Source organism: Mastomys coucha, unplaced genomic scaffold, assembly GCF_008632895.1.
Source record: "Mastomys coucha isolate ucsf_1 unplaced genomic scaffold, UCSF_Mcou_1 pScaffold15, whole genome shotgun sequence".
In the NCBI taxonomy this organism is placed as follows: domain Eukaryota; kingdom Metazoa; phylum Chordata; class Mammalia; order Rodentia; family Muridae; genus Mastomys; species Mastomys coucha.
In genome coordinates this window covers 94,787,419-94,802,229 of record NW_022196897.1, presented here as the reverse complement: position 1 = coordinate 94,802,229, position 14,811 = coordinate 94,787,419, and the positions used below count along the sequence as shown (strand labels likewise).

Sequence of the window (14,811 nt, the reverse complement as noted above, 5' to 3'; positions counted from 1 at the left end):
AATAAAACAGCCATATATGTGCACATATATTTTTTGTTCAAAGTCCTGATTACAAAATGGTTTTCCATTCATGTCACTATTTTTGTACCAAACATTTTATATCCTGCATCTGTTTGAAAGTATAAACATTTTTAAAACTTGACTTTTGGGGGCTATGGAGATTGTTCATTGGGTAGAGTGCTTGCCATGCAATTGTAACTAGACTAATGTGATGGCTGGCATGTGTAGTCCCAACATTCCTACAGCAAGTGGGGTGGGGACAGGAGAATTATGAAATTTTGCAGGCTGGTTAGCCTGATAAAACACAGTAGCAATAGAGAGGCATCTCAAACACTGTGCATGGGGGGGATCAGTACCTTAAGTTTAATACTGATGTTTACATGTATGCTATGAGTGAGCCCACCTTCCATACACAATGATAAAAAGCCCAATTACTTTTAGTTAGTGCTAGTAGTCTAGCTTTACAAGTGTTTAGGGATCCAGATGCATAAATTGCTATATATTTTAACAGAAATAGTTCAGGATACAGTTTCTAATAACTCTTTGCTTGACATACTGTAGACATAACCTTAGTGTTTGTAAGGGTTCAGTGGGCTAGTTAAAATCACAAAGGATGGTCTGCCTGGCAACTGCCACCTTTTAAAGAAGTCATACCAAGGATGAATTCAGTATTCAATCTAAACTTTGAAGAAGTTATTCTGTGATGATTCAAGGCCCTTGTTGGATGCCAGCAGCTTGATTTTGGACTTAGCTTCCAGAACTGCTAACAAATATAGCTTGCAGTATTGCTAATGCAGTAGACTATGACACCATTCCATCTTTTGCCATACAACTCTCAGTTAAAGAGCATAAAAAAACATGCTCTTTAACTAATTTTAAAAAGCATAATCTTTTTAAAATGTTATTTTACAGAAACCTGTTTTATGAAAATCTTAATAAAATGACCAATAGTATTAATGTGTGAAAATTATTTCAATTTGTTAAGCAAGAGCAAAAATGTTTTATTAAATCCCTAGTTATAACTGCTTCCTAAAATTCTTAATGTTACTTTTATTTTTTCTTATCTAGTTTTTATTTTATAACCAAACTTATCTCTGCAATTGTCTAGACTCAGAGGGGAAAGACATGAACAATGAACATTAGCTAGGACAGAATTTACCAGTTGTTGTGAACAGAAAAGGTAAGGGTAGGCTTCTGAGCTACAGAAGGAATGGCCTGTTGGATAATAAATATGCAAGCAAGTCAAAAAAGCATCAGAGGTGTCCATCATGGACAATGGTGATCACCTTGCTGGTTCCTAAACTCAATATTAACACCTTTCACTTTCCCAAAGATGTTTGCCTCCCAACCAGTCTTGGAAGCACAGATGAAAAACTGAGAAGCATTTGCCATGGGCAAGGTGTATGCTCAGGGTGTAGTTCTTACACTCAAAATTTCTCCCCAAAGATGGAACTGCCAATCAGTACCAGTGTTGTTTGTGAAGTCACCACCCTGGCATATGAGTCCTGGAATAATTCTGTGAAAGAAGGAACCCTTCTCTCCAAATCCTTCCCTTGCAGTGCTGAGAGCATGAAGTTTTTGGCTGCTTTTGCAACCGTCTGTAAACAGCTCCAAGATGCAATTGGGTGCCATGTTAGAGAACACATTGGTGTTGACCATGGCTGCCAGCAAGTGGCAATAGGACATATCAGTGTATGTAAAGTGGCCATAGGACAATTAATCGAGTATTGCTAGTTCTTCAGTGCTTGGAAATACTTGTGTTAAAAATGGCTACATTTGTTTGGTGGTGGTGCAAGCCTGATGCTTTTATTTTAATGCCAGCACTTGGGAGGCAGAGGCAGGTGGATCTCTCTGAGTTCCAGGCTAGCCTGGTCTACAAAGTTAGTTCTAGAACAGCCAGGACTGTTACACAGAGAAATTCTGAACTGAAAAACCAAAAAAGGGAGGCACATTTTGACATTCCTAGTCAAATTACCCAATGCTGAAATGAGATTAAACAAGAAAAGTTAACTAATCTTTACTATCAACTTGCTTAGATTTAGAATCACTATGAAAACACCTCTTGTTATATTTATAAGGGCATTTTCAGAAGATTCAGTATGCAAGGAAGACCAGCCCTGAAACTGGGCATTGAGGTCCCAGGTACCAGCAGATTCAGTGTGGACTGCTGCCAGGTTCCTATCACCATAGTTTTCTGGCCATGGAGGATGGTCCACTTTTACCAAGTATAAGTCAAATTGAACCTTTCCATCAAGTTGCTTTAGTTAGAGCAACAAATGACTAACACCAAAGAATAAATGATTTGGTTTGTAACTGAACTATTAATAAGAGTAACTTCTGGGAATACAAACAGACTCAATAGTATTTTTGTTCTATCTCAATGCAAATATTTTGTATTTATTCACATATTCAAACAGCTATATAATCTCATAGATTATAAATTCTCATAATCATTATTTCCTCAACATGGTTTTGCTGCAAAATTATTTTTGCCAAGAGAAAAATCTCGGATAAACATTATAAGTGTAAGAAAATCCCATACAACTTCTGGCATGAGGTAGACGAGGCATACACAGTGACTTTCACTGTTTTGTGTATGTAGATGCATACATGCTAGGATTTACATGTGGGGGGATAGGTGACAAGTTACCATGGGTTCTCTCCTACAACTGGGGTTCCAGGGATCAGCTTAAGCACACCCTTATGCACTGAGACATCTTGTGTTCTCACTTACTAATCTCCTGGTCATCGTCTCGTTCATGTAGTAAAAAGATTTCTCTAGAAAGAAATAATTACCCAAAATAATCCGAAAAGAATAAAGTTAAAGGTGATTCTTAAAACAGCCAACACAGTAGAAGACTAATCACAAAGAATGGTGAAGCCGGGCGGTGGTAGCGCACGCCTTTAATCCCAACCCTTGGGAGGCAGAGGCAGGTGGATTTCTGAGTTTGAGGCCAGCCTTGTCTATAGAGTGAGATCCAGGACAGCCAAGGCTACACAGAGAAACCCTGTCTCGGAAAAAAAAAACAAAACCAAAAAAAAAAAAAGAAAGTGTTGAAAAATGATTGGGCCTTCCCTATGACTGATTCTTACTTTACCTCTAGGAACTGTGAAGATTATTCTGCTTCATGCTTTCTCAGTTTTTTTAAATAAAAAAAAAAGGCCAGTGAAAAGCCTTAAGAAGTCTCATAAGTTGTTGTATGACTGGTTTGCTATGAAAATTCCTAGGAGGCACAAACTTAAAAGTGTATTAGGTAAAAATTTGCACTCCAGACCACACAAGTAGGCCAAAGCAGACAAGTGAACAAGGTTAGGTAAGTAAGTTGTAGCTCTGTGTAATCCATAGAGTAACAGAAATGATTAAAATGTTTTCTCATCATTCCTATTTATTAAGAAACTTATGGATTGTTTAAAAATTTGGTCTAGGTACATATTATCTTGTTCTAAAAGGAAAAACAAATTTACAAAACTCATGCTTAAATAAAATAACATTTAGAGAATACAAGGGATTGCAATAAAACAGGAAAACCAAACTGTTTAAGATCTATATCTTTAATATAACAAGTAATAAAATATTAGCATATTATTTACAGAAGTTATTTAAACAATATTTACAATGTTATGGACATATGTATCTACCTTTTACACCAAAGTTCTAGAAAGTAAAATGACATGTATGATTCAACCAACATATTGATATACAGCAGAAGACCAAATACATCTTGGCCATAATTATGACTTCTAAAGTCTCCTTATTTTTGAAATTAATAAGGGCAATTTAATTTACTATTTTTTCTACAATGCTCTAATCAAGTTGTGGTAAAGTATAAGTAAACTGGCATCATGGTGACTTAGAGATTTCTAAAGTACCAATTATTTGAGAAATGGGAAACATACCCTGTTGTAATTTTGTATTTATTTTAAATACAAAAGAAGTTTCATTTTGCTTGCTGAAACTATTGGAGCAAATGGTTTTAGATGGCCTTCTTTCCCAGACTTGAAATACATTTCTGAAGGAACAAATACCACACAAAGAACACTGATTCTTCTTATTGTACATTTTCTTTTGAAGTGTTTCTTCTAAATTTTCTACGCAGGTCTGAATTTATTTTGTTGGTATTTCTGTTATAGCCTAGAGAAGAAATAAAGATGAATAAATATAAAGGACTGTCATTCAAAACTCCATGCTCATTCCACCTATAACAATATACTGACACAATTCTTGGAATTCATGGTTAGTTAACACAATTTAAATTACAAGAGATTCCCTGAATCTATTTGTTTCAGACCAGGGCTTCCATAGTCTTTCCCCTCTGTCCCTCTCAGCCTTTCCTTCTAATCCATTCCTTTGTGTAAATTAGCCTCAGATGCCCTTCTACCAGGAACTCCCAAAAGCCACCTAGGGCTGGGATGCTGAAGTACTCTCCACCAAGGACCCCAAGGCCATTACACTGTCATTGGACACAGGGTAGCCCACAGCAACCAAAGAACAGAAAAGCCAGTCAACAAAGTAAATGTTAAATCTAAAATAACCCAAGCACAAAACACCCAGGAAATTGTGGCACCATGAAAACAAACAAAATAACTATAAATAATAGTTGCAATCCCTTGTATTCTCTAAATGCTATTTTATTTAAGCAGAAGTTTTGTAAGGCCACATATGCCAGTTAAGACTACCATACCCAGCAAAAATATTAATCACAATAAGATGAGAAAAACATTACAATAAAACCAAATTTAAACACTTGTGCTCCAAAAAAGGCACTAGAAGGAAAACTTCAATCTAAAGAGACTAACCACACCCAAGAAGACACTAGGAGTAAATCGTTCCAGAGCAGTAGATCAAAAAAGAAAAAGAACCATACTGTTATAACCAAATAACAGGAATTGATAAGCACAGCTCATTGATAACTCTCAATATCAATGGTCTCAGTTTCCCAATAAAAAGATACAAATGCATCTAAGAAATATACCTTACCATTATAGACATCACCTAAAGGATGAAAAAAAGGTATTCCAAGAAAACAGACATGAATAGCAAAGAGGTGAGCAATTTTAATATCTGACAAAATACACAAAATTAAAATTAACCAGAAGAGATACTGAAAGATGCTTCATACTTATGAAAGGAAAAGGCCAGCAAGAGGATATTACAGGTGTAAACATCTATGTACCAAATACAATTGCACCCAAGTTCATAAAGGAACACTAATACAACTATCAAATCACATATTTACTCTCCCAGTGATAATTCCATTTTTAATGAAATTTATCTTGATACCTCAAGCACTCCATTATCTTTAACAATTCTATTTTAACCTATTATCTGATTTTAAAACCTACACAATAGACATATCCTTTGAAAAAGTAAACAAGCATCATTCATTATCATAGGAATTAGCAAAATTATTGAGAAAAAAATAAAGAAAAAGGTTTCATGTTAATATATGTTATCTCATGAAACTCCTTTAAATTCAAAGAGTTATAAGTTCCTTCTGAGAAGAACCCTCTTCATTAATCTTTATATTCATTTTAGGACCTAGCACAAGATGAATGCTTCATAAATCAGTACTTTTTGAAGAAAATCATAGGAATTATACTGCTGGAGACAGGTCTGGCCGGGCCTTGGGGTACAGAATTGATACAATACATTCATAGTCAGACAGAAAGCCTTTTGCTGCCATGGACACGTGATCTTCCCCACATGTGATTGAGGGCATATCTGATCCTTCATTATTATCTCCCTTAGCTTATCTCTGGGAGCCATAACATGCTTACAGCTAGGAACATGGTAGAGATTACATAGTAATTACATAAATGACAGAGGCTAAATTTCAAAAACACATGGGCTTAGAGAAAAAATGTCAAGTAGATGTAGTTTATTTATAAAGTATAGTTGATAGATATTATGGTGGCACATGCCAGTAAACTCAGCATTGTACAGCAAAGGCAGGAGTTTTAAAACTAGCTTGTACTATATATTAAGACCTTGTCTCAAAAACAAACAAACAAAAAATCAAATATACACATACAGTACTTAAAGTAACAAGCTGGGAAATCTAGTTCTGAGTTCTGGCTGTACTTTCGCACTTGCTATACCTGCTTCATAAACTTGCCATACTTTAGCACTTGAATACCTGCTTCATAAAGTAGCTTAAATTTCCTTTTATATTATTTGTAAAAATCATACTTATCCTTCCACAATATAAAAGGGAGATGTTTATGAAGACATAAAACCAAGGTAATATGACAGATAATATGTAATTAAACACCAGATTAACAGCTTAGACATACCCACTCTCAGTTTGTTTTCTTGCATAGGCGTAACACGTGAATTATCCTGTCGAATGCGTTTGGCAAATCCATACCTTTCATCAGATTTTAATGAAGCATTTGATGTAGAACTTGTGGGGAAAAGTTTACAATTTAGTTAAGGCATTCAAAACTATCTTGATTTATGTGTTGTATATTATAATAAAATTAAATACAGAAATAACAATTGTACAATCCTGTATAAGTAATTGGAGGCACTAAAAATACTTAAAAAATAAACCTAGCTATGATTTTAAGCTGACAGGGTCCAGGCAGCAGTTCTGTAGACTATTTTTCAGGTGCTTTGCCACAATGAACATAAGCATCCTTGTTATTTACACTGTGGAGATATGTCACAAGGAGTGAAATGCACTGATGCCAAAGGTTGAAAAAAACTAAAATAGTGTTAAGATTAAATTTCATTCCCAATTTAATCAGATAAAACTCAGTTTGGTAGATTTTGGAATATCAAGGGCTTTTAGATTCTAATTTTCTTCTTTTTCTTTAAAAAGTGAAACAATTTGTGAATAGTAAAGTATACATGAGATATTTTAATATTTTAAAACTATACTAAAACATATATACCCTAAATATGTACATGAAATCTACTAAGTGGAAAATACCAGAGCTTATTATTCTCAAGTTCATTTAATTCGGGGAAAGGAAGATTATAAAAAAGTAATTATATACACATCTATCGTTAATCTTTTTCAACCTTAGTTACTGGCAGGATATAATTATTAATACCAGAGGGAATGTAACAGAATAGTAACTAATAGTCTGTGAACAGTCAAGTTACTTCCTATATTATATTTTCTAATATTATTTTATAGTGGTTTCTCATGTGCTAGTCATTAACCTATTTATACCCACAAATACACAATTTATGTAACTAGACATTTCTGAGAAAACATGTATTTAATAATGACTATGTTTACATTGTGAGAACATCCTCAGTATAAATATCTGCAACATCTGAGTAAAACTATGTAAAGACCCTGAAAAGTTAGTATTAATCAGTGAGAAGAATGATAAAATCAAGATGCTATAAAGTAGCACTGCAGTGGGTGAAACAGATGCGGATGGTTTGCTCCTCTAACAACATGAGACAGACTTAGTGCCCGACTCAGATTGACACCTGAGCAAAGGACAGGAGTCATGACTGGCACTGAGTGGGGCCCTGAAGTCAGGGACGGGATTAAACCTAAAGTATGCTTTGTTTACCCCTAAACAAGTACATATGGTAAACTTTCACTTTTTTGCCTAGAGGAGGAAGGTTATGACTTGTATTTGGAAAATCCAACTGCAGAATCAGTTGTCTTCTATACATGGGAAATTATTATGCAAAGTAAGTGTTAAGTCAACACCAAGCTCTGCTTATGGCATGACAGGTGGTCTTCAAAGCATGGCTACTCACAGTAGGCAGCACATACGGCATGGATATATGGGATAAAGGAATGGCTGACGGAGTAGGATTTAAGAGGCAGTATAAGATCTCACACCAGTCAGAATGGCATGCAAAGAAAATTCAAATTGTCAATTTCTAGGACTTTTCGGTTAATGTTTTCAAATCTTGGTTGAATCCTGGTCACTGAAACACAGAAAGTAAAGCTATGGGTTGAGGGGATGACTGTATTAGTTAAGTGTCACAGACAGGAAAAATCAACTCATCTATATGCTTCAGGTTTCCTTTCTTCTGTTTTGAAAAGGCAAGATAGGATTCTAAATTCACTTATGAGAAAACAATTTATGAAGTGTGAATAACTACGCTAGTTGTAAACTTGTGTCCTGTAGCCCAAATGTAACAAGTCCATAGAAGATTAACATTACTTGTTATACTTTTCTCTCTATTCTATTAGAAATAAAAAGGGATAGTAAAAGAAAGACTATTTCATATTTAGTATGTTTTGTGATTGCACCTAAGATATGCTATAAAACTTGGGCTACTCTTGTATAAATTACTTTTGTGATTAGAATACTTTTTCAAATTGGTGACTTAATGGCCTTGGTCAGTTTAGGAAGCTGGTAGCCATTATCTTATCAAATTTCCCCCATTCTTTCTCCTCTTTTGGAGACTGAAAACACATATTTCCAGAAAGTAGTGTTTTACAGGTCTCTTCTGCATGTCTGTTTTTGTTCTGTTTCTTCCTTTACTTGTTTAGGCAGTTTTCTACGCATCTAGCCTCCGATTCACTCATACTCTCTTTTGCTGGGACTAATCCATTAAACTAGTTGACCTGAGTTTTAAATTTCAGTAAATTCTATCTTTGTGGTTCTAGGATATCTTTTTTTTTTTTTTTTTTTGGTTTTTCGAAACAGGGTTTCTCTATGTAACCCTGGCTGTCTTGGAACTCACTCTGTAGACCAGGCTGGCCTCGAACTCAGAAATCCACCTGCCTGTCTCCCAAGTGCTGGGATTAAAGGCGTGTGCCACCACTACCTGGCTCTGGGATATCTTTTTGATTAATTCTGACAGATTACAAACTTTTGGTTAATATTCTATCTTATCTACTCTGTTGAAATGAATCATGGTTACAATCAATAGGTCACATTGCTAATTCTCATTCGTGTTACCTGTGGGTTACTGTTGCTCTGATTGGTTGCTTTTCTTTCTTTAAGCTGTTTGCTTGTGTATGTTGACATTCCATTATTTTGGCTTAATATTATGTATGAATATTTGCATAGGTGCCAGATAGCATATTGTAGAGATTAGAAGTTTTAGTTTAGACACATGCGGAATGCTTTAGAATACCTGAATTTAACCAAGACTGAGTTGGTCTAAGATCTGTTTCAGGTTTTCAAAACCTGGTTCATTTCTAGTTTGTCCTACTCCTAGGAAACGGCACCTCCAAGATTTTCTAATAAAACCCTTGGGTATTTAAAAGCTCTCCTTCTTCTGTATCTTTTGACCTTAAACCTTTGTATCCCAGAATGTCAAACTCTGCTTAACAGGGTGGTCTTTTAACAGCTACTTTCAGTTTGATTCTCAACAGACCTTAGAAGATAGCAAGCCTTAAAAGCAAAGGTCGCACAGAATGACTTAGGTCCCAAGCTCAGGGATATCTGCAAATCACTTAAGTGGCTTCTGTTTGGTCTCTAGCCTTATGCTAGGAACTGGCAAGTCCTAACATAAAGAGAGTGTTGTAAATTTAAGTTGGTTTCCTGTAGTTGCTTTCTTGGATGTTACATTTTCAAACTCTTGGCTACCATGGTTGTTTGCCAATGCCATCAACAAGCTGTTAGTTGTATTTTATTTAATCACTACAATTGAACGACAATTGTAATTGTTCTTGATGGTGGCTTGGTCTGATATAAGTTACAGCGCATGGAAAGATAGCAGACTCTTCACTTCCTTATATTGGGTATGTATCAAAAATCATTAAAACACCTGAATTCTAGGAGCAAAGAAACTCAGGACAAATAATCAAACAATTGTCACCAGAATAAAAGTAAGAACTAAGTGACACTTTGGAAGCTAGAAGACTTTTCAATTTATTTTACTAACCTAAAAATGGGATACTTTATGTAAATTTCAAGTAGAATTCTTGGGCTTCATTCAGGTTTCCCTTCAATTAACACAAATCCAGGGCTTTATTGAGCACTACTTAAACAAGAACTGAGTCTAACAATAATAAAAAGTCATGGAAAATGAAAGTACAAAGATAATCTTATAGAGAACAAAACAGTCCATTCTTAATCATACCTTATTAATTTCCATTTCCTCTTTGCAGAAGTAGTCACTGCCATGTAGGATGGCACACTTGTTGATACAGGCCTAGAATTCTTTGTTGAAAATGACGAAGACTTGATCCTAAATATTAAGAATGAAGAATTAAAGAAAACAAAATTGCTTTACATTGCAAAGAGAACAATGATTTATACTTCTAAAATAAGAAAACCATTGATATTAATATATATAGTAAGATATTCCTCCATAAAATAAAACATTCCCTCAATAGTCTTTCTCTTTAAAAACTCCAATTAGATATGTTGTCAATAGATTTCTGCATTCCTTAGAGATGTAGAGGTATTTTAATTCCCATATTTAGATCGGATGTTATTATGTACTTTAAATGCTTGCTTAAATGACATTCATTCAATCATATATTAAATGTCTGACTATGCTGAATTGTGGATATTCCTCATCGATCAGTAAGCAAGGTAGTCTTTTTCATTGATGGCTTAGGATACACAGCATCAGAATATGGAGAGCAAATGAAATACTTCTTAATTCTCTTCTAGCTTAAGGAAGGTCAATCAAGTTAGAATATAAAATTTGCCATTTTAAAAAGTGGTTAGTGTATCCATAACAACTAAAATGTAGTAAACAAGCAACTTTTATATCAAAGAGAGGACATTTGATTTATTAAATAAACCTCCAATATAAACAAAGAAGAGAAAGAGTTAACAGTTTGAAAGGCTCTGGTAAAAGAAAGAACAATGACTATATAAAGCACTCTGTTTCTGTACCTGTGTAAACTGCTTTTGCTGTGTGCTAGTGGTTCTTGTTCAGGCAATTTATTCTTCAAGTTTCCGATGTCATCACATAGAGTAGATGTAGAGTACAAACCCTGTTTACAGTCAGTTCTGCTGAGAGGAGATTCTATTCTACACAGTGCTTTCAGGGAATTATCATTCATTACATCTGCAGACTGTGATGAAGCTCTTGTTAAGGATGCAGACAGGTCTTGAAGAGCTTTTTTGCAGTTCTCTGGGGTATAAACAATAGGCTGAAGTTCTTTGCTGAAAGAATCACTGAGCTGTATACTTTCAGACAGTGTAGACTTCTGAGTATGTTTTACTTTCATGGGAGAAGGCATTAATTTTCTCCTGGCTCTTCTTTGTGGAGTAATTTTAAGCAAGTTAGGTTCACTCACAGATGCACCTGTGCAATAAAATTATAAAATTAAAAAGTATCAATAGTCACTCCAAAAATCTCAACAATTAAGAAAAATAAAACCACCAAGAACATAAATTTGATAGAAATCTTAAAGAGAATAATTAAGAAGGAAAGGAATCCAATATGGTTAATTACTAACAAGTTTAATAGTAAAGTTACTGCATAAAGTATAAATTTTTAATAACCATGTTTAGATACCAAGTAATCATAAGATCAAATTTCCAACCATTTCTATCAAGTCACAAGCAATTTCCAGCACTCATGTTTGTCCTAGAGCTAAGGAAAAGTATTTAATATTTGTAGGTATAGATATGAACACTTATCCTACTGGGAATCAACACCACCTCATTAGGACTAAGTGGCCTTCTTGTATAGTAGGAAATAACCAAGGACCCCCCACTTCCCTTTGTGCTTGCCAACACCTCCATAGATTCTGCTTTAAAAGTACATACGATTAAAACAACCGTGATTGTACAATCCTTTTAATTAAAGGCTTCTCGTAAACTTTAACAGAAACATGCTAAAACATTTTTGGTGTTTGATCCAAAATTAAAAACAAATTGTTCTAGTAAACCTAAAAATTCTCAGAGACCTAGAAATGCTCACCATTTAAGTATATAAATTTTTCTCAAATGTCTTATACTAATTCCAAAATAATGACACTGTTTATAACAACATACTTTGTGAATGCTAATATACTTATCTTACATTTGGTATTCTGCCTGCATGACTGTAATGAACTTCAAGACAGCTGACATGAAATATTAACTTAGCAAATACTGCTCACAGAAAAAAAATTATGTATTATTTCCATGTATTTTTAAAATGAGGAAGAAAAGCTCCCAATTGATTTATATTTGCTTTATTAGTTAATACTACTTAAATACTGATAATAGATCATATGTACTTTAATAAGGCAATTGAGAACTCCTGTTATGGTAAAAATACATGTATGTCGAGGTCATAACCAATACGTGCATTATTCTTATTATGATAGTTGTCAATTACCCTCTAGGAAATACAATTTAGAAACAGGAAGAAAAATGATTTCCATTCTACTAAGGAATTTGACTTTTCTGAGAACTAGACAAATGAGATCTAGATCTTAAAATAATTTTCCACTCCCTTTAACATGACATTTGTCAAATTTTCCATTACCAGATATTTTTATACTAATGCCACAGTGTAAAGACAGTCACTTTTCTCCACTGTGCTGCTACCACCAATTTGGTGGCTAATAATAGCTAGAAGATTAACTTCTTTTCCCATGAGAGACACAGGGGTATAGAAGACAGAAAACTATATTGAGGATAGAGAACTGAGTTGCAAGTCAGGAGACTTGAATTCTATTTCTGGTTTTACCAAAGATCCAGTGAGTGACCTTGGGCAACTCACTTTAAGTAGTATGCACATTAATACATTGTAGGAAAATGGAGATAGTATCATTGCACAGAAAAGGGATTTCCATAAGATGATAGGAACATCTAGGGTTCAATGCAATGCTCTAGAAATCAAACAGTGCTTTACATTAAAGAGTTACAACTTTAACAAGGTGGTAATTTACTTTCTAATACTCCATCAGTGGTCAGTTCAGTTATCTCAAAGTTAATGTATTTCAAACATCGTTCAAATGCTATAAAGTTTATCAAGATTGATAAATTGCAAAATAAACTACATGTATTGTTAAAAGAAGGACATGAATGTATTATTTGCCATGCAAGTATAATAACACATAAAACTTACCAAAATGACACATAAAATCTCCAGAGATAAAGATAGCCATAGTAACCACTTTTCTATATATCTAATGGGAGTTATCTATGCAGTGTGATCTGGCAACTGACCATAATGGAGGACTATTTTTTTCTACATCAAGTAGTGTATGAAAATGAGAATCTCAGTAAGACACTAAAAAACAAACAAACAAACAAAAACAGCCACCAGTTTTCTGGGATAATCTAAGCACAAACTCAACATCAATATTATTTGACCAGAATTGGTTAGAGAAAGAAATAATAATGTCATTATGGTATATCTTTAGTTATAATTCTGTAATCTTAAATGTTAACTGGAGGACAGACATGGAGCTGTAGTAAACATGATCAGATACTGATTGTTGTGCTTATCTTGGAAGACAATATATATGAGATGCAGAACTTTTCTCAGTTTTCCATTTTATTTTAATTTAGATAAAATAATGAGATGGTAGTCAATTTACGACCACCTACATTGACTAGTTGATAAGAAAGTTTTAAGAAATAGCAAAACCAAAACAAACATTTAAACACTTCCACAAAAATTATACATTCAACCTACTGTAACTACATATAACTTTAGGACCCACTTAATTATATTTTAAAACACACAGATCTTGTATAAGATTTCTGTATTATATAGTGATTATTCTTTAGCTAACTTTAATGGTTTAGAAAGGTACAAAACATGAAAAGTATAAGGCTAAGATTACTATAGAGTAACTTTAAGATCCAGTGAATATGCTAGGCCTGTGCTGACAAAGATTTTGTTGTACTTTTCCATTAGAAGAAAGGGGTATACAGTACATTTCCAGAAGAGCTGTCTTGTGGCAGAAGCATCTAACTCAGCCTGAGAAAATGTTATCTACCAAGGGGGGATGCTATCTACCAAGCTTCCATAATTCTCAAACTGTAGACATGATTAAAACGGAAACTGGAAGATTTTATTTTATTTTTTCATAAATGTCTCCATTAAAAGCCTGAAAAGCTTGCATACGTATATAATCCTAGCCCCCAGGACTCTAAGGTAGAAGGAGACTTGAGAACTCAAAGTCAGTCTAAGCTTTATAGCAAGATCCTGTAAATAAACAATGAATGGACAGGAGATGAAGCAGGAAAATCAGTAACCAGACTACAGCTCATGTGAAAATGATGACTGCCTGGGTAAGGCCATCACAGCAGTGATGGAGAAGTGTGGGACACATGTTCGAATCATGTTAGACACAAATGATATCAAGTATACCCATAACATTTTAAAAGCATGAATGGTTAGCTGTCTGTCAGAGGGACCAAGGTAGTTCATGCAAGGTAAGTCATCTCTTAGTATCAGTGGGAACTGATCCCAAGATGGCGCTCAAATTTCAGTCTCCACACAATTCTACAAAATGTGTTGGCAAGTGGGGATGGGCATCACTATGTTGTTCAAGGTCATACTGAAATAAGATTCCGATGGTCCTCGTGTTTCAGTCTCCTAGCTGGGACTACGAGAATATACTTCCATGCTCAGGGTCTCATAAGTAAACGCACATACAATAATCTCATCTCACCTAGGAAGAAACTACAAAGGAATGACAGTGAGTCCAGAAACTGCAGTCTTCAGTATTATACAATGCTGGACCTCTACTACAAGGGCAGAATTAAATCAATTAGGGAATAGCCAAATAAAATAAAGAATGTTCAAAATTTCAATGTTAGATAAAGCCATCTTTTATGGTTTTGTTATATAGGTAATAACTGTTAAATGAAGTGGTATACAGACCTTTTAAGCAGCATAATCTCAATTTTGACAAAACAAAGCAAGTTCAGTTTCCAGCATCCACTTCAGGTGGAAAACAACTACCCATG

General features: G+C 34.5%; 1 protein-coding gene across 2 annotated transcripts in view; it reads right to left on the bottom strand.

Moving 5' to 3' along the window:
• Positions 1 to 3,534: 3,534 nt before the first annotated feature.
• Positions 3,535 to 14,811, bottom strand: part of Kif18a (kinesin family member 18A) — a 56,289-nt gene continuing 45,012 nt past the window's right edge. For both annotated transcript variants that reach the window (XM_031371306.1, XM_031371307.1), the window contains exons 14-17: positions 10,783 to 11,197; positions 10,016 to 10,123; positions 6,295 to 6,404; positions 3,535 to 4,132 (exon numbers count right to left, since the gene is read on the bottom strand). In XM_031371306.1, the coding sequence (XP_031227166.1) occupies positions 4,050 to 4,132; positions 6,295 to 6,404; positions 10,016 to 10,123; positions 10,783 to 11,197 (716 nt within the window). In that variant the 3' untranslated portion in view covers positions 3,535 to 4,049. The remainder of the gene's footprint in view (positions 4,133 to 6,294; positions 6,405 to 10,015; positions 10,124 to 10,782; positions 11,198 to 14,811) is intronic.